General features: G+C 43.8%; 1 protein-coding gene across 1 annotated transcript in view; it reads left to right on the top strand.

Moving 5' to 3' along the window:
* Positions 1-23885, top strand: part of LOC119444562 (endothelin-converting enzyme 2-like) — a 91022-nt gene that overhangs the window by 56903 nt on the left and 10234 nt on the right. Inside the window, exons 2-3 of the mRNA XM_037708940.2 lie at positions 18016-18205; positions 23184-23377. Of these exons, the coding sequence (XP_037564868.2) occupies positions 18016-18205; positions 23184-23377 (384 nt within the window). The remainder of the gene's footprint in view (positions 1-18015; positions 18206-23183; positions 23378-23885) is intronic.

The following is a 23885-nucleotide window of genomic DNA, read 5'->3' as shown; positions in this document are numbered from 1 at the left end:
AGTTGCTCCCCTGACTTTTTTTAACAAACCACTGTTGTGTGTATTCAAGCACGAAAGTAACTGGAACGCCCATGTGTTTTATCGCACACTTTAGGAATAAATATCTCGAATCTGGTGTCATCCTGAAAATTCGTTGCAAGTGCATATGCCTTGCGAACTAAGCGGCTGCGATTCGTAAATTTCTATGTTTACCGTTAACTAATTCACTAAAATGTTAATTAGTTATTGTTTGTGAATTAGCCAAATGTGCATTCTTATTTCTCGTGTCAGCGTCTTTGATTAGTCCCATATTATGCTATCTGCCACGAGTAACTGAAAAAAAAACTGTATGGTCTAAAAAAAAACCACCCGGTATAGTTTTTGTTCTGTGCCTTCTCGCGCGCTATTCAGGAACATTGATCAAGTTAGACTGATCGGACTGCAGGTACTTATCACATAGTATTTTTCCATCATCACTCCTCACTCCCTTCCGCTTTCGTGTGTTCTGCCACTTTATTTTATCACAGTGTGGCGCAGCAGGCCCGAGACAAGCGCATGTAGCTACCCTCTCCACTTGTACTCTCAGTAAAGGCTCTCTTGGATTGCATAATCAAATTTGTAATTTCCTGTCCTCCCGATGCGTCTTTGTATGCACGTAGAGGACGGACATATTGTTGGGCGTGTCAGACCGCATTCGGCCTCTCTGGTCAACCGCCATCCGTTACGCCTTGTCCAACGTTCTACGACCAAGCTCTGCCCAGCGCCAACAAGGACGTCGCCGCTCCACCATATCGAATGTTTAATGGAAGCCGTCAAAAATGGCACGCGGCCGTAATAGGATTTGAAGAACAGTGAATACATAGTACTTCGTCTGGCCAGACGTCTGCGAACAAATGATTGTGTAGCCGGAACGGGCAAGGATGTCACGCGGCGATTCGTAAATTGGTGATGTTGTTAGCTAGACAAACTTTCCCGAAGAGTGGAAAAAGCAAATGAAGTAGGCTGTCACCCATAAGCCAAGCAGCCTTTACAGAAATGCTGCCGAGAAAGTATATAAATCAGTTTATGCTTGCAATGTTGTTGCTGTTGCTGTTTCTTTGCACACGTTGTCCATGCCCACCATGGGGGATCGGCCAAGAATTGGGCGGTGTGGTGAAAATACATGAAAGAAGCTTAGAAAAAAATACTAGGGAAACAAGTATTCTGCTTGGTGTTCAATGTGGAATAGTCATCATGCCAATGTGAAAAAATAGGGAAATAATCATCATAATTTACTCTTTTAGGAAGGCAGGCGAATGGTGTCAAGAATAAAATATAGCCAGGTGACGTCGAGTTTACTCGCGTCTATCGTGGACCAAATAAAGTTCACTCACTCACTCACTTTCATCGCTGTGCAAAGATTCTGGTGGCTGTACCCCACAAAATCATGACGGGAACGTTCGTGTTGAGGCCAAGCTTGTTTATAGGGACCTCGAGCAACCTTCTTACTGAGGACAATCGTCGGCACGTAAGGAGAAAGTGGTCAGTTGTGTCCAATTCTCTGCACTTTTCTCAGAAAGGTTATGCTACCAAACCAGCCCTATGTATATAGAAATTTAGTGTCGGTATGCGGCAGCGTAGCCTTGTTAGTGTAACCTTTAATTTCCGTGTTGGGCGAAATTTTCCGTTCCAAGGGAATAGTAAGTAGGGGGCGGTAGCCGTAATGCGAGGCCAGGCTAGATTTATACAACTCATCCATCACTGTTAATCTCCAAAACCTCGCGGCAATGTTATAGGTGGTTGGGGGAACGGCAGTAAATAAAGGGCCACCCACGGAAGCATTTGCTAATGAGATGGCACACTCATTCAAAGGTAAACCTTTGTGCGCAGGCACCGAAGGTAACGCAATTAAACGAAAGAAGCGCAAATGAGACACAGCCAATAAATATAATGCTTGCAAAATTGTTCAGTCACTACACGTTGTAAGCGATAAAAACGAGAGCGTCGGTGATAAGAGCTGCTTATGAATAAGAGGGGTTCAATATGCGCTATACTTAATTCTGCTAAATGGATAGGAGTAAAATCAGGAAGTCTCATTGAATAGCACCAATCTAGGGAATCAGGAAAAAATCTACACCTGCATTTATTGCTTTGTGAGGCATATGTCGTTGTTATAGCAGTGGTCTCAATATGCCTCAAGTGGTTATCCAGCAAGTCAGGGAGAATCCGTGACCGCAAAAATTTTGAATTATTTGAGTAAAAGTTTTCCAAAATAATTTCTAAAGGGGAGGTAGTAGAATTTGCTAGAGTTATATCATAGATTTTAACATTGGAGGGCTCGAACAGTGCGTGCGCCAAAACCACCTGTGGTGTATGACAACGGGGTCATTAAACATGAAAAAATGAAGTCGGAGGTGCTTCTGAAAAGCAAGTGCACAACTAATTCTGACTCCGTGCATTATATTACGTGGTTCCCCGATCACATGGGCGACAATGTGCTGCCGGGCCGCCCGAACCCCAATGAGATTGCTCACCGCCGTGCACGAGAACTTACGCGCCGCGACGCCGGTGGGGCTTCATTGGATCCGGAGGAGATCGGCCACAGCGACCCCTTAATAACCTTCCATGAGGTCTTCTTCAACTGTAAAGAGGAACGCAGGCGCTTCCCGCCTCCACGCCCAAATCTACGTAGATCTCAATCGATCACGCTTAGGATGCTTCAGACGAGGTCGTATCCCTCGCGAGGTTTCCTAAGCAGGATTAACACAGAAATTGACGCACAGTACCCGGATTGGGAGGAGGAGTTTAACACTCTAGCTCATATGTCCTGCGTTACGGGATACGTCAGATCACCAGCGAACAGGACTGGGATGAGGTCATGCCTAGTACCGAACTCGAGCTACAGTCCACGGCCGTCCAGAGGGTCCGTGAAAGAGCGGGGAGGCTTGGGGGCCCCAACGGGTCTGCGCCTGCTGGTCACTCAGGGCCTCAATAAAAGTTCATTGCCTGTCTGTCTGTCGGTTGACTAATAAACACTGTATGGTGTCTTCTAAAACGGGATTCATGCAGTCGCAGAAAGGTTTGGACTGTTAGTAGTCGAAATCTAGCTATTAACGAATGCACTCGCGCTTCCATATAAGCTACAGCGATCGCTGAGCATTTGGGGGGGGGGGGGGGGGGGGGGGCATGGCAAAGGCGGAGCGCATCCCGTTCTAGTATAATAAGCTGATGAGTCGTATAAGCGGCACCTCCAGAGAAGATAACGCACCCAAATTCTAATATTGGCCTGACATACATGCTGTCTATCATTAGCAGTGTGTCTGAGCGATTCCTGACCGATTATTGCTGAGCCGTCGTAATATTCCGAGAGCACGGCTGTCTTTTGCAGAAACATACTCAATATCCGGCAGCCAATTGAGTTTACTATCATTAGTCACCCCAAGGTACTTGGTTTCTTCAACTTGGGGGATGAAACTGTTCTGATAAAATAGAGATACATACACTGCACTCCTTAGCGGAAAGACCAGGACAACACTCTTGATAACGTTGAACGAGACAGGTTAATTCCTTCCAGCCACTGATCCAGGGTGGTGAGATAATCTTGCAGTTTCCCGTCAAGAGACTGAATGTCATCTGCAGAAGCAATGAACTATTGAATATATTCCAAAAAATATAATGAATAACAGTGGCGACAAAACGGCCTCTTGAGATACAACCGCGGTTGTGTAAACCTTTTAGAGGCGATACCATTCTTAACACAAAAATTTGTCCCCCTCAATAACTCGGCTGCTCATCTTACAAAGTACCCAGGAAGATCTAGGAGAGAGAGGTTTCAACCATCGAGGTCATGGCTCTTGAGGTCGAGTGGCCATTCATTCTGTCCAACAATATTCAATGCTCGAGTCTGTCATAAGCTTTGGCAGCATCTAACGTGACCAGTGCACCAAATTACCCGCGGCGTCGTGGGAATTAAATTCGACTCTCTATGTCTGAGTGTACACACCAGAAGGACAAGCCTGGTCTGAAACCAATTTCAAAAGGGCTCACCAGCAGTTCTCTGATGTTCAGGAACTTCATGATGCGGACATATAACATTGTTTCTGCTAGCTTAACATGGTTTGACATGAGCGAAATAGGCCGAATGTTCTCCAGTGTATATCTTCTACCTTAATTTTTGAGCAATAATATTACCTTGGCGAGTTTCCACCAAAATCATATCCAAGCCCTCTCTATAGAATGATTAACAAGAGCCACTAGGTGATCTGGATACTCCTTCTACAAAATTTTTATGGTTGTGGTGGTAATCCCATCCGGACCCGGGGTAAGAGCAGGCCAACTCACAACCACTAAGGACAATTGTGGTAGAGACACCTCCTCGAAATCGTCCACAGCGCCAAGCCTTAATGGCCGACAAGAAAGACAAGATGAAAAGCTGTTCTCTTGCACTTTGGCAATTTGTTCCAAAAACTCAAGAACTCAGCAATTTTACTAGGCGTAAGAACAAGTGATTCACCGTTAATTGACGGTTGTATCATCTTCCGTGAACTCAGAAAGCGAAACATTGCCCCTCTATTGCGTGTTTGGGACAGGAAATGAAAATGCCTGACGTTATACTCGTCCTTCACTTTAGAAACCGTACGTTTAAAGGCGTCCGCTATATATTTGTAATCGTTCTAATTTGTCGGACACACGTTGTGTAGAAGCTCTTTTCCACGCAGCTTTCCTGCTCCTATATTCTCAAGTGCAGTCATCATTCCACCGTTTGCTAGGGCTATTGCTTTTACTCGAACGCATCACAAATTCCGATCTTTTTCAAGAATTCTCGGATACCTAACATAAAATATCTGCATTTTTATTCCCACTCGTATGCATCATTGAACTAAACGCTGCTCTCAAACAAGTCTTAAAAGGTGTGTAATTATTAATTCATAAATCTTCTCGCACGAAGCTCCGCAGATGTTAGCGGATCTTCCACTTCAAAAACAAGACAGAGGTGATCACTGTTTGTAGCACAATTAACCGTTGACCACGATGATACTATATTTGTCCCAGAGAATGTCAGTTCCAAAACAGAGCGAGACTGTCATTGGAGAAACGTAACTGCTCCAGTATTCATGCAAGAGAGCCTATTATCTACTGTCGATTCCACCAGTCGCTTACCAGAGTGTAACGTCCAATTTCAGAACTTCTTGTTCATTGATTTGCTTAACCGTTGAAGGACGAGACATATAAACACCCAGAAAAGTATTTTATTTTTGGCCTAAATGTGCAAAACACATCAAGAATAAGCATAATCCACAAAAACAAAAACATTTTTGCGGAAATTCTTTTCAGCAACGAAGGAAAACCCCAGGCAGGAAACTAGAAGTGGGCTTCACCCCAAGCCACCTAAGGCTTCGTTTTCAGTTTGTACAGACAGCTCTCGTCATATATGAACCATAGGTGTACAATCACATGGCTGACACAACCGCAGCTGGATATCTTTGTTGTTGTTGTTATCTTTCATCGCCCTGTCTCCTCTCACCTTGTCTTCGAAAGAGTCAGTCGCGTGCCAAGCCTCTTCTTCCTCATCCAGTCTTCCTGCTCTAAACTAAAAAATGACGCATGCTGCCTAACATTCATTGTTGGCCTGAATACATTTAGGCAGAAACTTCGTACTCAATACTGAAACTCGGCAAGGAAAAAAATTTCTCTCATATTGCCTGACGGTAACGCTCGTCAATAAATGGTTAAGGAGTGGATTGCTAGAGGAGAAAACGACGTAAAAGCTTATTATTACTATTTCTCACTGCCAAATTCCAAGCACTTGCATGCCATTTTGATCTCACATATTTCGAAGTTTCAGTGCTTCTGTAAACTGTTCTGGCATTTAGAAACTTCTAGGAATTTGCCAAGTTTAATGTCGTGTTTGTTTATGATGCCTTACGTTTATGTTAGTGCCGTCTATTATAAGCAATGGAGAAAGCGAGAGAAACCGTCAATGAGTACCATCACAACCCTAGTTCTCATTATTAATATGGATATTATTACTACTACGGCCACTCTAAACGTGTTGAAGCTAGCATGACACCTAATTCAAAATATATATGGAGCTACGTGCGCTCTCATTCTTCTAAAAAAAGCGCCGAAGAAGCGTCTCTTGTTAATGAAAATGGCGATGCTGCTCTCGAACAATATACTGATGCCTTTGCAGAGCATTTCGGTTCTGCATTTGTCGTAAAAGAAGCTTCTAGTTCAAGTACCCTTCCTTCTCAGTCGGGTGGTGTGTTTACACTATCACTCCATGAAGACCTTGATTTAAAGTCTATAAAGTGCCTCAAACCTTCCCTTTCTTGTGGCAGTGATGGTATCCCTCCTGCACTGCTGAAGACGTACGGAAGCATACCTGTCCCTGTTCTCACAAGCGTCTTCAAGAGTTCCCTAATGTTTAGTACGTTTCCTAGCACTTGGTGGGTAGCACGGGTGGTGCCCGTACACAAATCGGGTACTAGCAGTGCAGTTATCACCACCTGCCTATATCTAACCTCTGCGCTGCGTCAAGAATGTTTGAATCGATATGGTATTTCCTGTTTTCTGCTGGTGCTACGAACATTATAATAGAGGAATAGTATGTCTTTCTAGCGGGGCGCTCCACAACAACGAGCTTTGTCACATTTATTACCCATGCTTCCAGTGTGGTACTTAATAGGGGCCGATTAGACCTCTTTACTTTGACCTAAGTAAAGCTTTTGATAAGCTCCTTATTACAAAGCTCTAGCGGATGGACATAACTTCCATCATTGCCGTGGTATAAAATTATCGTGCTTCGGTGGCTCTGAGGTCGCTAGCGGAGTTCCTCAAGGAACTGTTTTTGGCCCTGTTCTCTTCCTACCGTTCATAATTAATATTTCGTGAGCAATTCGACACTCTTCATCCCTTACATAGGCCTGGCTTCTGCAAGCTATTGAAAACTTCCAACAGTTTTCAGGACACATTTTTCTTTAAGCACACCAATACGAAGGCTCTGTAGTTCTTCCTGGGTACTATAAAACCATTTTATTATTTCTTCCTTTCTTTACTGATTGATTGATTGAATAATTGAAAGCTTACGGCAGTATATTTGCCCCAATATTGACATCTATGCTTCATAACTCTCTGGATACTGACACTTACCCTCACATGTGGAAAACTGCTCGTGTTTTTCCTGTATTTAAGGCTGGCTGTAAAACCGATGTCTCGAATTATTACGCAGGTACCGTAAGGAATCCTGTGAGGGCCGTACTTTGTTATCCCAGTTATGACGAGCGCGGCCCTTACACGGGACCGGACCTTGTGGTCACAATAGTGCCAGCGCCGCCTTGACTTGTGCCCACCCCGGATCTCCGCATGTACCATTGCATAAGAGGTCAAAGCTCAGCGCTCGCCATCTAGTAGCGGCACGTGGAATTACGCAGCCGGGGAAAATTCGCCGATGCGTGCACGCAGCATCGGGGCACGGAACTCGATTGCTTCCCCGTTTCAATTTTTTTTCTTAAAAATTTGGGCTGCCAAGTTGGGGGTACGGCCCTTCAGGGATGCGGCCCTTACACGAGTCAATACGGTACTTGAAAGGGCGCAAGTTGACGCCATTTACTGTGACCTCGACAAAGGTTTTGATGTAGTCAGCCACTCACTGCTTCTGATCAACCTTACCCACTCCGGTGTTGACTCGTCAATTGTTAATCTCTTGCACACTCCTTTTAAAAAAATAATAATGAAGTTCTTTCCGCTATCCAGAGTTCTTCTTTCATTCTACGTGCTGATGACACCAAGATTTTAAAGTAAATTTATGCTGTTGATGACTGTCGCATCCTGCAGTCTGACCGGTTTTCTTTTTCTAAATAGTGCAAGGAGAACAACCTCACCTTGAATGCTGCTAAAACCAAATTCATGTCTTGTACATGCAAAACAGCCATCATTTTTTTCTTATTCTGTAGATTCTGTATTATTGTGTAAAGTTTGTGAGATCAGTGATCTCGGTGTACTTTTTATACAGCTTTACACTTTTCAGCTATCACTAAACGCGTTGCACTGCGTGGTATGCGCTCTCTTGGCTCTGTTTGCAGACTATTGAGGTAATTCAGTTCTCGTACACCATTTTGCAAGTTCTGTCTCCCTCAACTCGTATATGCATATGCGATCTTGAATGACATTTCCGGACCCAACAAAAATTATATACCGGGTCCAAAATAGTTTCTAAACATCTATCATCACCACTGGCTAACACCGACACTGGACCTTGCTCTAGCACTGGTAGATTATAGTTATTGCCTTTACTTCGCTGCCGACGTAATCGCGCTGACCTCTATATTTTCAAATTCCTTCACGGTATCTTCCCCTACCCCGAACTTCCCAGTTCTATCATGTTTCGTATGCTGCGCAAGATCACCGAGAGCACAGGCCTTTCAATGTTTCTACCCGTCATCACCAACACACAACTGTCCACAAAATCCAGAATCTTTATAACGCTTATTTTCATGTATTGCGTTGTTCTAGCTGTCAGTTTCACATATTGTTCAGCTGCGCTTCCTCTCATTTTTCTTTTGAATTGCCCTTGCGCCTTGTATGTACACTATTCTTATCGAGATTGTTTTTTATTAGTTATTCTTTTTTACCTATATTCCCCTGCCATTATTGTCTCTTATTTTGTTAATGTATTCATGCGCCATAACTCAGACATTATGATTGTTCCTTGTCACGGTAAATAAATGATTTAATTAATTATTTAATACTGTAAGGAAGAAGAAGTGCGCCGTGCAGAGCTCCGCAGCCGGATCGCCAGCGCTACTGAAGTGGGGCTGGGGCTCGACGCTGTTCCTGGTGCGCCTGGCTAAGCCTACGCTGTTGTGTCTTCCTGTCGGCGTCCTTCGTGTCATCCACAGCTGTGCGAGACTTCCTTGTCATAATTACTATTACTATGATTTGTTTTCAAAACATATATGCTCTTGACAGGGAAGGGAAAACGAGACGCAGGCTGGCAAATGGCACTGGAAGGGTCATGACAACTAAGTGTGGAAAATTAACTGCAGCAATACGATTATGATCATGATTCCTTGTTCAATGAAGTAATCCCACTAGGGGGAATAGGCCACAAACGATCCCAACCAGATAAGACAGATGGGCTAGTTGGTGCTTATTACATACATGAGAACATCAACTCGCGCGAAAAAGGCGTTGGACGAGCAGCACACAGGACAGAACGCTAGTGTCCTGCACACACGACACTAGCGTTCTGTCCTCTTTGTTTCTTGTTGTCGTACGATGTCTTTTTCACGCTAGGTAACGATGTCTCAATCCTTTTACCCTCTTTTCCTTTTTGGTTTTTTAGTGTGTATCAAGGCTGCACCCCCTGTAATAGTGCCCGCTTCTCTATCCTCCTGAGACCCGAACACAACTATGGAACATAATCGCTATTCAAGGTAGTTTTTATTTTCTACTGCTATGTTACGGACTTGAAATACAATTTTTAAAATTTATATGCCACGATTAGATGCCAGAGGCTGCGTCTCCATGTACATGAAAAAAATAACTATCATCATCATCTCCTCACGTTTGCTATCAGAAAACTGCATTTGATTGCTTCAACGCAGACATGAAAACGGAGCTCCGTGTAGTACACTGCCATGTTGCCAAGCGTGCCGGTATTTTCACGCGATCTCACTCATTTCGAAACATACCTCACGGTTACTTCCGGCCGTCTGGGACGACACAGAGGTCTAGATCAATTTAGTGTCGAATTTTTTGAAAGCGGATGAAATAATGTGGGGAAACCACTTTTTTACATTCACACATGCACCGTACTTCATACCCAGAGTGACTATTTTACGTAATAGCTAGCGAGTGAATTTGTAAAAAATCTTGGAGGCAACATGCAATGTATTGTGCTTTCGATTTCAGGAGGCTATTACAAAAAAAGGCACTATATGAAGCAAGCTTTGATTTGATAACTGTATGAATTTACGAATATAAAGTTAACTGATGAATACAGATGAATGTCCAGCATAATGATTGTTACATCAGTACTTTTCTTTTTCTTTTTTTTTACCATGCACCAATGCAGTTGTTTTCCTTTGAGTACGATATCCGCTCATTTAATAGCTCTTTAGGGTTGTGAGTGTGACTAAATTAGCTGAAATTAGAATAGGAACAAGAAAAATTCACACAGCTATTCTCTGCGCACTTGGCTTCATCTCCGACACTAAGGGTAAGGGTAAGGGAAATTTCGAGCTACAGACAAATCAAGCATTCGAAATAATTTCTGGTAATTGGTCCCTACTCCCTCTTCACCTACAGTAAAATTAACTACGTAGTAATAAATAAAGAAGTTTAAAAAATGAAACGTTTCACGGAAAAGATATCAATAGGGGTCAGGCAAACAATCAACAAAAACAAATTGAAATGGGCAATACAGAACGTGGAATTATAGTTAATGAACTACGTAGAACCACCACTAGGGACGTAGTTTTTCCTGTGTATTGACACGTGTACTTGTTTATCTTTCTCATAGGATGTAGGACGAACTACGTTCTAACTTTCGTCCTTTATCATTGTCAAGACCTAATTACACAGGAGATAAGCTATCGGACCATTTCTCATTGAATATAAAATTTGTGTGCCCTTCAATATTTTTTGTGGTACATACACGCCACCCTTATAAACCAAGGTGTTTCTGTATTCTGTGCTGTGCGACTCCAATTCTTTGTATTTCTATATTTACGTTGCTCATTGTATCTCTATTTCATTGTTCCAATAGTGCCAGTAGTACCAGTAGTACTGGCAATTTTTTTTTCCTGCACGAGCGTACATACCGCTAGCACGCGCTGTTTTACTTAGCATGTTTAATTGATACTGTGTGAGCCCGTTTTAGGGCTGTTCAGCTAAGTGCCAAGCAGTATTGTACACCTTCCTCTAAAACAGGAACAAAAGGTCGTTCCTCGTTCCTTACCAATCTTGGAACTAGTTCCCGTTAGAAGTTACTTTAATGAGAAAGGAACGCGTTCCAGACATTTCTAACATTGGAACGTGTCGTTACATTAACTAAAATATGGTGTCGGATAATCCTGCGGCGAAATAAAGTGAGCAGTTTAAAGCTCACATCTAACTACGTATATTATACGAATCTTAACATCGCCGGCGGCAGATTATCTGGAGATAGAAAGAATCCAAAGAAACGCTCCTTGACGATTTTTTTTTCAGGCATACTGGACACACTTCAGACATGTCTAACTGCAACTTTGGTGCTTGTCTATTACAAGTGCAACACATATGGCACTTTCCACTTCGGCCTTCAAATGCGCAGTCGGGATACTGCGCTTCAGATCTTCAAATAGAAAGTTGGGCGCATTCACCAATATAATTAAGTTTCTTGCACAAGAAACCGCATCGAAAGGAACAATACATTGGCGTTTAATGAATGCTGATTTAATATTGCAGTATGAGTGGGAAAAATATCCGGAATGCATGTTCGCAATTTAGTCAAGACCCTTGTTTGAACTAGTTAGTGTCCGACAGGCCGGCATGGAGGAAATAAACTACAGGAGGGAGCGCCACGTGACAATCTTGAAGCCTAGTCACGAAAAAAAATATAATGGAGAACTCACGAAAGAAAATGCCCCATAGTCAGGCGACAGGCAAGCGGTAGTTCCTTGCGCCTCACGCGGTCGCCCATCCGCCCTGCATGATGTGTTGCGTACGTCCGTGCGTCTGTTCAATACCGTGGAACATTTACAGAAGGAAAGCCGTTCCCTCAGCCGTTCCTTCGTAAACATAACGAGTTACTGTTACAATTCCATAACGGAACGGTGGCGTTCCTCCGTTGCTCCCAAAAGGAACTAGTTCCAGGTACGCCGTTCTGTACAACCCTGGTGCCAAGGTGGCCGCTATTTAGATTTGGATGCAGATTCTTGGAAATACTGGCATGTACCCACTCTGGTGGACTAGTCAAGAACCGAGTAGGTCAAAGTAATGCACAAAAAAGAGGTCAAAATTTTATAATAGGTAATTTAGAACCGAGAGATTGAAGAGACTGATCTTATGAAAATCATTTTACGCCAGAAAATCACATCATTTTCAGGTTTCTAACATTGTTTTGCCCTTTTAATATTTCAGTATTAGAAGACTTACTATAAAAGGCATGCGCTGTCTGTGTTTTGTGTCTCGACATTTGTTTGTCGGCTGTCATTTCCAGAATTCTGAGGAATAACATTGTCAAGGATGTAAGGCAAGGTATGAGCAACTTTAGCGATAGAATGGTGTGGCAATATAAGCCGCATATGCCGCATGTCAAATAGCAGGGAGTGGCATACACATATACCTAAATACATACGGGTATTCTCGCTCACTGACAACGTCGCCGATGCCGAAACCGGATTTTCTGCAACAAGGTGCCCTTAATGCTGTCTCGTTAATAATCGCAAATGCTACCTAAATGTTACCTATGTTTACTTAAAGGGAGAAGCCCGTCCGTTTTGAAAGTGTGAATATGTGACCGCCCATTTCTTAGCTTATCCCCCACGGTGGGTATGTGCCATTTGTACAGAGGATCAGTATCATCATCATCATCCTGCACGCCTCACGCGAGGAGGCGTCAAGCTCAAGGCCTACTGCGAGGAATTCAGTGGAGAATGGCAAGCGTATCGGAGGCGCCTTCAACGAGTGGAGTAGACAGGCGGGTGAGTTTGTGCGTGCTGAGGCCAGTCAAGGCCAGCGTAAGCTGGTCACTTGCAACGTCACTGTTGGACAGTGACAACAGCGGAGAGCAGGGAGTCGGCTAATCTCCGTCTGGTCACGAGAGGCCACATTTACTATTCGGCCTTTTCGAACAGTGATTCCTAACCGGGCCAGTCATGCTTCTCACGTGTCATCGCCACGAATTCATGCCGCGTGCTGGTAATACAGATCCCTAATGAGGTTAGCCTATACGAATACGGAACAGTGAGAATTCAGGACCAAATGGATCCTACTTTCATGCGTCTGCGTAATCTTGAAATGTGGCGCATGATTATCATGTGTTTGGAATTCTGCCTCATGTTATTGACTTCAACGGCGGTCACGACGTATCCGCGGGAGGTGAATCTTAAGTTTTCATGAGCTCGAAATCCTACTCGCCAAATTGGCTTGCGTGTTACTCATGCATAGCCCAGATGCATCTTAAGCGGGCTGATCGAGCTGGTATGGGGGACATTTACCGTTCGATTTCAACGCGAAGGCGTTAAGGGTACCGTGTCGCTAAAAATCTGGTGTCGGCGTCCGGCGTCGCCTGAGCTGTAATTGCCGTATGTATTTAGGTATATGTATATGCAACGCAGCATAGAGCAGCAGCAGTCATAGAGGCATTGCGTAATCAAGAAGTACAGGAGGCATACGTGAATATCTTAGCAAACATATACAAGGATTCCACAACTACCTTGATTCTCCACCAGTGTTGCCAGGTTTGGCTATATATAGCCAAATTGGGCTACGGGAAAAATCTTTTGGCGTCGACTTGGATGAGTTGGCTATGTGGCTATATTTGGGCTACTTAAAATCTGCGACTTGGCTTTGTTTGGGCTATAAGTGGCGCCCAGTCCACGCTCCCGAGCTGGCTCCGATCCAGTAGAAGCAAGCTGGCTGAGCCAGCCGCGTGGCTGTGCGTGTGTGCGGGCGCGAAATGACCCCTCCTCCCCTTCCCTTCCCTCTCTGCGCCGTTGTCTGAGCCAGTGGCTTTGATCTTCGATGCACTTAAACTTAAACCCTGCTTGACCGTTGGACACCCGATCTCCGCGCATCGGGATGAACCTGGGAGTAGTGGGTTTTTCACAGTACACTGTACGAACATGGCTATGCTCAGGAAGGGAGAGCAATAACATAGGGGTGGGGCCATCGGGCGATCGTGGCGCCGACATGAAAGAAGGGAAGCACGGGTGGATGACACGCTCCAGTGTGTTAATGGCCACGTCTTCCGGATGAAGTATCGCGCCGGGCACAGCTTTCGACCTACTCCACGTTTCTCGTGCGAAGCTTTACTGCTATTTTTCTTTTCCTGCTAGATAAATTTTTCTTCGTGCTTAGATTCGAGATTCATTTCGATAGGTTGGACGTAAGATCGGATCCCCGTCACGGAGGAGAATCCAAACATAGGAAAGTGGGCCAAGTATGCGAGAACATATAAAAAAGAATGGGAGCAAGACCCCGTGCCAAAGGTGGCTTCTGGTGCTTTTACTTTTAGATGGTTTGCCCGTAACGTCATGGATGCAGATACTCATTCTGCCAATATCAAAACATGTTTGCCACGATGACATCAGTGCACCACGCCACATGAACTTCACCCACCGTGTTAGCTTAACTTGTGAGGTGTCGTACTGCTGGCTCGATGACGCGGGTTTGATTCCCGGCCACGGCGGCCGCATTTCGATCAAGGCGAAATGCAGGAGCACCCGTGTACTTAGGTGGACGTTAAAGAACCCGAGGTGGCCAAAATTAATGCGGAGTCCCCCACTGCGTCATGGCTCCCAATCATATCATGGTTCTGGCACGTAAAACCCCAGCAATTATTAGAGTTTTAGATTAGGGGCCACAAGGAAATAGCGTCGAGGCCACTGCGCATGCGCAAGACGGAAACTGTGTTTGGGTTTTGCGTAGGGCACGCTATTTCATCGATTTAGTGGGAGCCTCAGAAGCTACCCCAAAAGCTTTCGTCAACAAACATGGCGGCACCCATCGAAGTGATGGCTCTAACCTAGCACAAAACTGGGCTCGATTCGTGGTAACGCGTGAAGTTTGTAAGCTAGAAGAAGTGATTGCGGTTATCGCTTTCTCTCAACTAACATGTGTAATGAAGATTGATTCATTATGCGCCGCTGATTCCGAATTCAATTGTCGCTTTCATGGCTTGTAGGCCTATCACGGAGTGACTTGGCTGGGTGAAGGTGCGTAAAGTTGGTTACTCAAAACTAAGCGCGACAAGCTGCATGCTGCTAATAGAATTGCTTCTGAATTGTAAATAAAGGTGAAAAACGAAAGTCTAAATTACTTTTCTTATCATAAAATGGTATATTTTATTTTAATATTTATAACAGCTTTTCTTTCACGGTGTAGTGACGCTGCAAACGCAACACGCTATCCGCAAACGCAAGACGCCTATTCCAAAACTCTTCATTCCTGCATGCCCCAATGCTAACACCCGCAAAGCTCTTTGGGGCCCCAAACTTTAGGGGCCCCTATTCTAAAACTTTATAGCCATCAACATGGTTTGCTTTTTGACAGTGAGCGGTTTCGACAGCATCACCACTGTTATCAATTTGTTGTTTACCATTTCTCTTTGTGCGCCGTCGCGGCTTTTACCATTTCGAGCGAGTTAGTTCGGGACGTGCTCGTCGCCGAAAACGACTGCGCGCTTCTTGCACTAGTGTGCCGGTTTGCGTAGTAATCCTTTAAAGCGCCGCTTACACTGATTAAGACAGTGAGTGGCATCTGTTGTATGTCCCTTTTCTTAACGCGTGTTCTTGGCGTGCTAGAGACTTAAGATGGCGGCCAGGTTGATGTAAATTGACACTGTACACGTAGTGTGTGTCCCAGCTAATCCGGGCCAAGCTAATTGAAAGAAAAACCCAAAAACGAGAAAACAAGATTGGACGATGAGACAAATAACGCGAGATATCATAGCGCAAAAGACTTGTTTTAGCTCATCAAAAAAGAAGCCGTGAGCACGTCGCCGTCGCAGATCGCTGGACAGCTGAACTTCTACGCCGTAGGCAGAGATAACGTGAGAGGTCGATGACGCTGAACATTATTTTGTGTTCACGACAGCTAAAAAGCAGAGTTCGTAGTTAATATTACTGTAAATAACTAAAAATAATAACTTAGTACTATCTGTCATAAAATAAAAGCACTTATTCGCCCAGTGCAGTGATTCGCTGAAACTTAAGAGTTTCCGGCGCCAACCAAAAAGTGTTCTGTGCAAGCATGATGTCCCTGTTGTTGACGTAAAGGGTCGACCGTCACGGCGGCACGGACATTTTGTTACGATGGGTTGTGCAAAAAAGGACTACCGTAGTCGAACGTAAAAATGTATACACAAATAAAATTGCAAATAAAAATGGCTATATTTGGCTACGAAATATTTGGCACTTTTTTTCTGTTTGGCTACATTTGGGCTACAACTTCTCTTGCTTTTGGCTACGCCGCCTAGTCGAACCTGGCAACACTGTTCTCCACAAGAAAAGTAGAAAGTTACCTATCAAGAAAGGAGTCAGGCAAGGAGACACAATCTCTCCAATGCTATTCACTGCATGCTTAGAAGTATTCAAGCTCTTAGATTGGGAAGGCTTAGGAGTGAGATCAACGGCGAATATCTCAGCAACCTTCGGTTTGCAGATGACATTGTCCTATTCAGCAACAATGGAGACGAATTACAGCAAATGATTGAGGACCTTAATCGAGAAAGTGTAAGAATTGGGTTGAAGATGAATATGCAGAAGACAAAGTTCATGTTCAATAGCCTGGCAAGGGAACAAGAATTAAGGATCGCCAGTAAGCCTCTAGAGTCTGTAAAGGAGTACGTTCATCTAGGTCAATTACTCCCAGGGGACCCTGATCACGAGAAGGAAATTTACATAAGAATAAAATTGGGTTGGAGTGCATACGGCAGGCATTGCCAAATCCTCACTGGGAGCTTACCACTGTCGCTGAAAAGAAAAGTGCACAATCAGTGCATTCTACCGGTGCTATCATATGGGGCAGAAACTTGGAGGTTAACAAAGAAGCTCGAGAACAAGTTAAAGACCGCACAAAGAGCGATGGAACGAAAAATCTTAGGACTAACGTTAAGAGACAGGAAGAGAGCGGTGTGGATCAGAGAACAAACAGGGATAGCCGATATTCTAGTTGACATTAAGCGCAAGAAATGGAGCTGGGCAGGCCATGTAATGCGTAGGATGGATAACCGGTGGACCATTAGGGTTACAGAATGGATACCAAGAGAAGGGAAGCGCTGTCGAGGTCGGCAGAAAACCAGATGGGTTGACGAACTTAGGAAATTTGCAGGCGCAAGTTGGAATACGCTAGCGCAAGACAGGGGTAATTGGATATCGCAGGAAGACGCCTTCGTCCTGAAGTGGACATAAAATATAGGCTGATGATGATGATGATGATGATGATGATATGCAACGCCTTGCTATATGACGTGCGGTATATGCGGGTTATATTGCCACCCCATTCTATCACTAATGTTGCTCATACCATGTCTTATATTGTTAACAAAGTTATTCCTCGGAATTTTGAGAATGACAGCCCACAAACAAATGTCTTGAAACAAAACACCGGCAGCACCTGCCCTTTATGTTAGATTTCTCAGAATGCAATGCTAAAGTGCGAACCAATAACAGAAACCTGAAAATTATGTAATGTTCTGGCGTGGTTGTGCACTACCTCCGGGATCGACCAAGGCAAGAGGCCGCGTTTCTACCAGAAAGCTCGCCCTCGTGCATTAGCGTTCGACGCCCGCGTTTCGCGGTAAATATTACGATTAAATGAGCTGCAGTTGACGGGAAGCGTGAGAAGGAGTCAGGAATTTTTTAATGCTATTACGTTTCACTCTTATTTGAGCCACTTCTTGACCTCAGCCTGAGACGCAAACTGCACAAGCGAACCTTATATATGTCAACGTGCCCCTTAACTACAATACGGAATAGTGCCATATGATTACTAGGGATCAAGCCTACAACCAGTAACATTGTTTAATATTCGTGGATACGAGGGTTACAAAATACAGAAATTTAGATTGGAGCATGTGCAAAAACCATGTGGTCACATGAATTTATTGGCAGTGGGGTTACAACCACATTCCTTGGTAGTAAGCGGTGCCGTTCCGAGAACAAAACAATTCTAGGGCGTTGTGTACGTGGTTTTCTATCTGCCACCACTGCATGGGTGGCACCTACCATTGAAAACGTTCATTTGCCACATATCTGTCTTATATGCGCGACATTTTGCGCACTGCGGCAAGTAAGGTAGCGTCTCTAGCCTGCTTGACAATGTGGAGTACTGTCTGCCACACCGCAGCAGCCGCAGCCGACAGGCTTGGGACCCGTGGTGTCCTCGTGCTTGGGCGTGGTGATGACCCTCAGCGCAATCACCATCGGCCTGTCGGTGCTCAGCTACCGCAACGGCGGAGGCTTCTTCGGAATGGCGCGCAACACGTGGAACACCTGCCACTCCAAGCCCTGCCTCATGCACTTCCGCAGGCTCGAAGGTACGGCACAGGCATCTGCTTTTATACACTTCAACCTGAGCGTATGTGCACGCATGTCACATTATAGTAAAGAAGGCCAATGACACATGACGTGGATTACGCCGTGCTCTCTCTGATCTTTGAGCGCGTGTGAGCTGTAGGATAGACCTCGCTGTATTTTTGTTCCTTTGTAACATTCGCAGCACATTAGCGGTTTCTATAATACGCCATAGAAAAGGAACTCTTCGTCGGTCATGCAAGCGCCATCTCAATAAACATGTCAATGCAGAGAAAAGTGGCCTTGCCAGAACAACTATTATTCACGCTACTCTACCCGTGCTAGTTCTAGGACATATAACTTCCTTCAACACGATGATTGATAATTCATTCTACACTTCTTTTACGTCGATTGTTAGTAACATGAATACTTGTGTAACTAGAAGTGACGTGTCAGAACCTTTCTTAGCAGATATTTGAGAAAGTCCCCTAATGCATGGTTACCGCTGCCTCGATCGCGCACAGTGGACTATCAAGGGTTGGGGGGGGGGGGGGGAATCTTGACACTCGCGGCAACTAAAGATGCAGCGTGACAACCCAGTGATGGTGCATCTAGAACCTCCGGAACAACTATTTGTGACCGCAGGACATGAAGATGATTAGAAACTATGATGTAGACGAAAGAGAAGACACCGGAAAGAGTCGGTCAAATCAGGCGACGGAGTCATGCGACCAGCTTAATTTTCCTATTTAAGCGGCTGTTTAATGACGCCGTTTTAGGTCGTTAACAAACAAGAGACAAAATCCGGCGCGATATCTTGGTCACATTTCTTGCTTTTTCATTTCTTAGTGCGCTCGCTGTTTTCGTCGGTTTACACCTGTGCTTTCACGTACGCTGCTTAATAATTGAAACTCACATAGGCTGATGCAACGGCTTTAAGTGCTCCAGTTTACCTATAAATCAGCAACAAGATGAAACAAATTAAGTGAAGCTAGCAGTAAGATGTGAAAGCCAGGAAGGGGCAAGGAGACAAAGTAGTTGGGCCGGTCTATCCACATTACGACCGGGGTGAAACAATTCGAGCTGTAACAACTTAAACCGAGCCAATGGTAAAAAGCTGAACGCGGGATAAGAAATAAAGGTTCACTAGTGGTGACAGCACGTACATGCAGTAGCAGGTTGACATCCATAGCCTACTGTGACCATATGGTGAGCTTGAACAATGACGTACAATTACTTATTAGCCTACAGCAGCGGTGGCTTAGCGGTAGAGCATCCGCCTCGTATGCGGGAGGTACCGAGTTCGAATCCTGGTACCGCTGGAAACCCGACGGTTGTTTCTAACATATAGAGGTCTTCCCTTGCCTGGTGCTCGGCTTCTCGTTGGGGTGCACAACTCGAAAAGCGGCCCAATACAGATTTCCCTAGTTCTCTCTGGGCACTTCTTATCCCACCACAGACGGGCTTGTTGAAGAGCATCGGCCGTGGGAGGCAAGTGCTGCAGCCGGGTACCTACCGGTAAAATAGGTACAAGAGCGCTCCCGGCCTGGTGCTCGGACGTAGCGCAAACCGCTACAATACACTTATGGCTTTTCACTAGCTTGATGTATCGAAGTGCCCGAGCACCTTTAAATTCTACAAGGTGTTTGTTTCGAGCAGAACACCCTACTAGCACCTTGAAGTCAATGAAAGGGTGCACTAAGGTTGTTCTGCTAATGGAAGCTCTCATTTTGAAAAAATCCAGTTACGGTAAGGGTGTAAAAAGAGTGTTTGCACATCCAATCCACCCTTGAGGATGTTATTTTCCTGGGTCTGCACGTCGCAGATTAACAAGAGCGCTGTGTATTTCGAAGGAGAGAAGCGTAATACTACACCACCCCTAATGTTTATTTATCCTTTACACAGCAATTTTGTAGGAAGACTATTCTATAGGAAGGCCCGTAAGTCTGATGACAGCAGGGTCTTTTGGATAAATGCGGAATCTGATCTTAGCGTATTCACGTGACACTGATGTCTCCAGTTTATCTTTCCTATTTCATAATGCTTGTTTCATATCATCATGGCATTGCTTTCATCTGAGGAAACAAAATATAATTCTGCTGAAAACAAGAAAGTTGTGCTGGTTGGTGATATCAATATTAAATTATTGGATACTGATAGCAACAGCACAATAGCATACAGTGATTGCTTTCTTGGTTTCGGGCTTGAGTCACTAATTTCATCCCCTACTCGATTTTCACCCAATGGAACTGGTAGTCTTCTTGACCATGTTTTAAGCAATATAACACCAACGCCACACGCAGGTGTAATTGATGTGCTTATCACTGACCATCTTCCCGTATTTGCAACTTTCGCCGCTAAACTACCTGGCAATACCACGTGCCATTTTACTTCTAGCTTACATCAGAATAACTTTATCAATACAATTCACGGCACTGACTGGATATCCATTAGCACCTTGCGTGATCCTGAAAAAGCACTAGAGAATTTCTGTTCCTTGTTTCTTAAAGCTGTGTATGCAAACAATAAAACTGTGAAATGCAAGAAAGTGTTTATATTTCCCCATAATCCATGGTTAACCCAAGGTTTGTTAACTAGCATGCGAAAGAAAGATAATCTCTACAGGAAAACTAGAAAACAGCCATTCAACGTGGATCTAAAAGTTAGATGTAAAAATTATAGTAATATGTTGAATAACCGTCTAAAAATATCAAGACGACTTTATTATGAAAAACAATTTAGTAAGACAAAAAATAACCCCAAGAAAAAATGGAAACTTTTCAATGACTTTTTAAATAGACAACAGGTTAGTAGAATTATTGATAAAATAAATTATAAACAACGAATCTATACTGAGGCATCGGGCATTGCTAACTCATTTAGTGATTACTTCCATGAGATATACAATAATAGGCCCCTAGCTTCTTCTAATCCTCTTACCCGTTGTAAACATTAATTTTTTCTCTTTCCTGTCACCCCTGATGAAGCGTGTTCTACAATCCTAAATCTAAAAAACTCTAGCGCCGGGCTAGATAATATTTCTGCATATCACTTGAAGCTCGCGGCTACATATATTGCGGAAACATTAAGCAATATAATTAATCTCATTTTTAAATGTGGTACCTTTCCGAGCTCCCTCAAGAAGGCTAAGTTAGTCCCGGTGCACAAAAAAGGTGATATCACAGAGGTCCTAAACTATCGCCCTATCTCTATTTTGTCGTCAATTAGCAAAATTATTGAAAAATTATTTCTGAAACGCATTAACAAGTACCTTAACAAATTTAAGTTGCTAAAGCCTTGCCAATTTGGTTTCCGTGCAGGTAGTTCAACCAATCTAGCTTTACTATCATTAACCGATTTCTTAAAGTCTTCCATTGACAAGGGTGATTTTGTCGGTTCTGTATTTCTTGATTTCACCAAAGCCTTTGACACCGTTAATCATGATATTTTATTTACTAAACTAGAATCACTGGGTATAACTGGTCCACCTTTAACTTTTATAAAAGATTACTTGCTTGATCGCGAACAATCAGTCTGCATAGATGGCGTTTATTCAAACGTTAAGGTGATTAATCAAGGGGTGCCGCAGGGTTCGATACTTGGGCCTTTATTGTTTTGCATCTACATTAATGATTTACCTGATTGCATTAATCTTTCTAAAGTTGTCCTTTACGCTGATGATACCACCATTTCCATGTCACATAAATCGTTAACAACGTTAATCACTAAGCTGAACAATGAATTAACCCAAGTTGTTCAATGGTGTCGTTTAAACAACCTAATTTTAAACCCACTTAAAAGTCAGTTTATGATTTTTAGAACATCTCAAAAAGTTCTCCCTTATCTACCCCAGGTATCCGTAGACCATCATTTAATCCCAGTGGCTGAATATGTATCCTTCCTTGGCATAAAATTGGACCCGCACTTGAAGTTCAATAATCATATTGCTTATGTGAAACAAAAAACTGCTTTTGGTATAAGAGCTCTCATTAAATCTCGTCCATTTTTTCAGCTCACGCCTTATTCTCTTTATACTTTGCCTTCATACATAATCACATCACATATGGCATTACTTCGTGGGGAAATACATATAACAGTCACCTTTCGTCCATACAGCACATTCAGAACCAAGCCATTCGCATTATTACCAAGAGTTCTTTTTACTCTAATGCTTCTCCACTCCTTCAGGCTAACTTAATTCTTGCTGTATCTGGTTTGTTCAAATTTAATTTACTTATTATTCTATTAAATTACTCAACATACAGCTCGCGTTTCAATTAATAGACTCTAGGTTGCTCACAAATACCAATAGCACTAGGTTTGCGAATAATCACAACTTTCTATTACCTAAATGTAACACAAACTATGGCAAAATAACATCTTACTTCTCGGCGATTAAATTTTGGAACAGCTTACCCTATGCACTTAAATCATCAACCTTGCATGCATTCAAGTATGAACTTAAAAATTTCATTTTGTATAACTAGTTGCCCTGTTTAATTTACTTTGCATATAAAGCGTGTACTTCATTTGTTAAATAGATTTGTATAATTAGATTGATAATTTGCGTAATTTTCTTAGTTGCATGTATGACTCCTTTTATAGAATCGTGTGTATTCCTTTCCACTACAATGTCCACTATTTATTTACTTGTAGATTGCATAATTTTTATACTGCTCTATCAATTAATTATTTTGTACCAATCTTGTTAACCGAGGGTCCCGCCGCAGTCGTATGACTTTGGGACCCTCGCCTGTATACTACTAACAACCAACTATGTATCCTGAATGAATAATAAACTGAAACTGAAACTGAAGCCATAAAGGACCAACATACAGTTTGAAGTGAACGCCATACTGTATTTATAATGTGGTAGGCGATTTAGGCCACAACGTGGCCTACTTTCGGCATTTTCCATAGCACAGCCAGGGCTCTCGACGACAGGTTTTGCCATGGTTGCGGCCCGCCACAATTAAACCCTAAGGTTGGTGGGTGACGCAGACTCCCTGAACAAGAGCAGTTCGCCGTGCGGGGACTTCTACCAGTTCGCGTGCGGCTCGTGGCGCCCTCGTGTGGCCGGGGCGCAAACCGCTCTGCGGGACCTGCTGGCCGTGTCGCAGATGGACGCCATTCGATTCCTCGGTGCAGCGCACAACCTCAACATGACGCTGCCCATGGGAGGAATCATCGCCAAGGTTTGCGGGCGCCATGCATTATCCGTTGCGACAGGACCCACCGTAGTGACTACGCCAGAACGACGTACTAGCGCGAAGGACAGGGACTGAGTGAGACGACACACGCAGCGCAGTGTGTACGCTTCCTCACTCAGTCCATGTCCCTTGCGCTGTACGCCGCTTCTATCATGAATTGCCGACTAGCCCAAGCCACCACCCTTGTGACTATCGTTCTGCTGCTGAGTATGTATGGTCACGCGCTCGATTCTTGGCCGCGGTGATCATAATTTGCTGGGGGCGATATGGAAAGAAAAAAAAGAAACCACGTGTGCAGTGGTCCGGGTGTACGTTAAAGTAACCCAGGTTGTCAGAATTAAGTCCGTACACCTCCGGAGCCCCGCGTTACTCAGAACCCACAGTGCATTTTTCGAGACGGTAAAACTTATACCGTAATTAGTAATTTACTGGTCCCGATTCTATGCTGTCCAAGTAAAATATTCTTACGAGGAGCAAGTGTGGAAACTTGAAA

The sequence above is a fragment of the Dermacentor silvarum genome, chromosome 3 (genome assembly GCF_013339745.2).
Source record: "Dermacentor silvarum isolate Dsil-2018 chromosome 3, BIME_Dsil_1.4, whole genome shotgun sequence".
NCBI classification, from domain to species: Eukaryota; Metazoa; Arthropoda; class Arachnida; order Ixodida; family Ixodidae; genus Dermacentor; species Dermacentor silvarum.
This window is presented reverse-complemented; position numbering and strand designations above follow the sequence as displayed.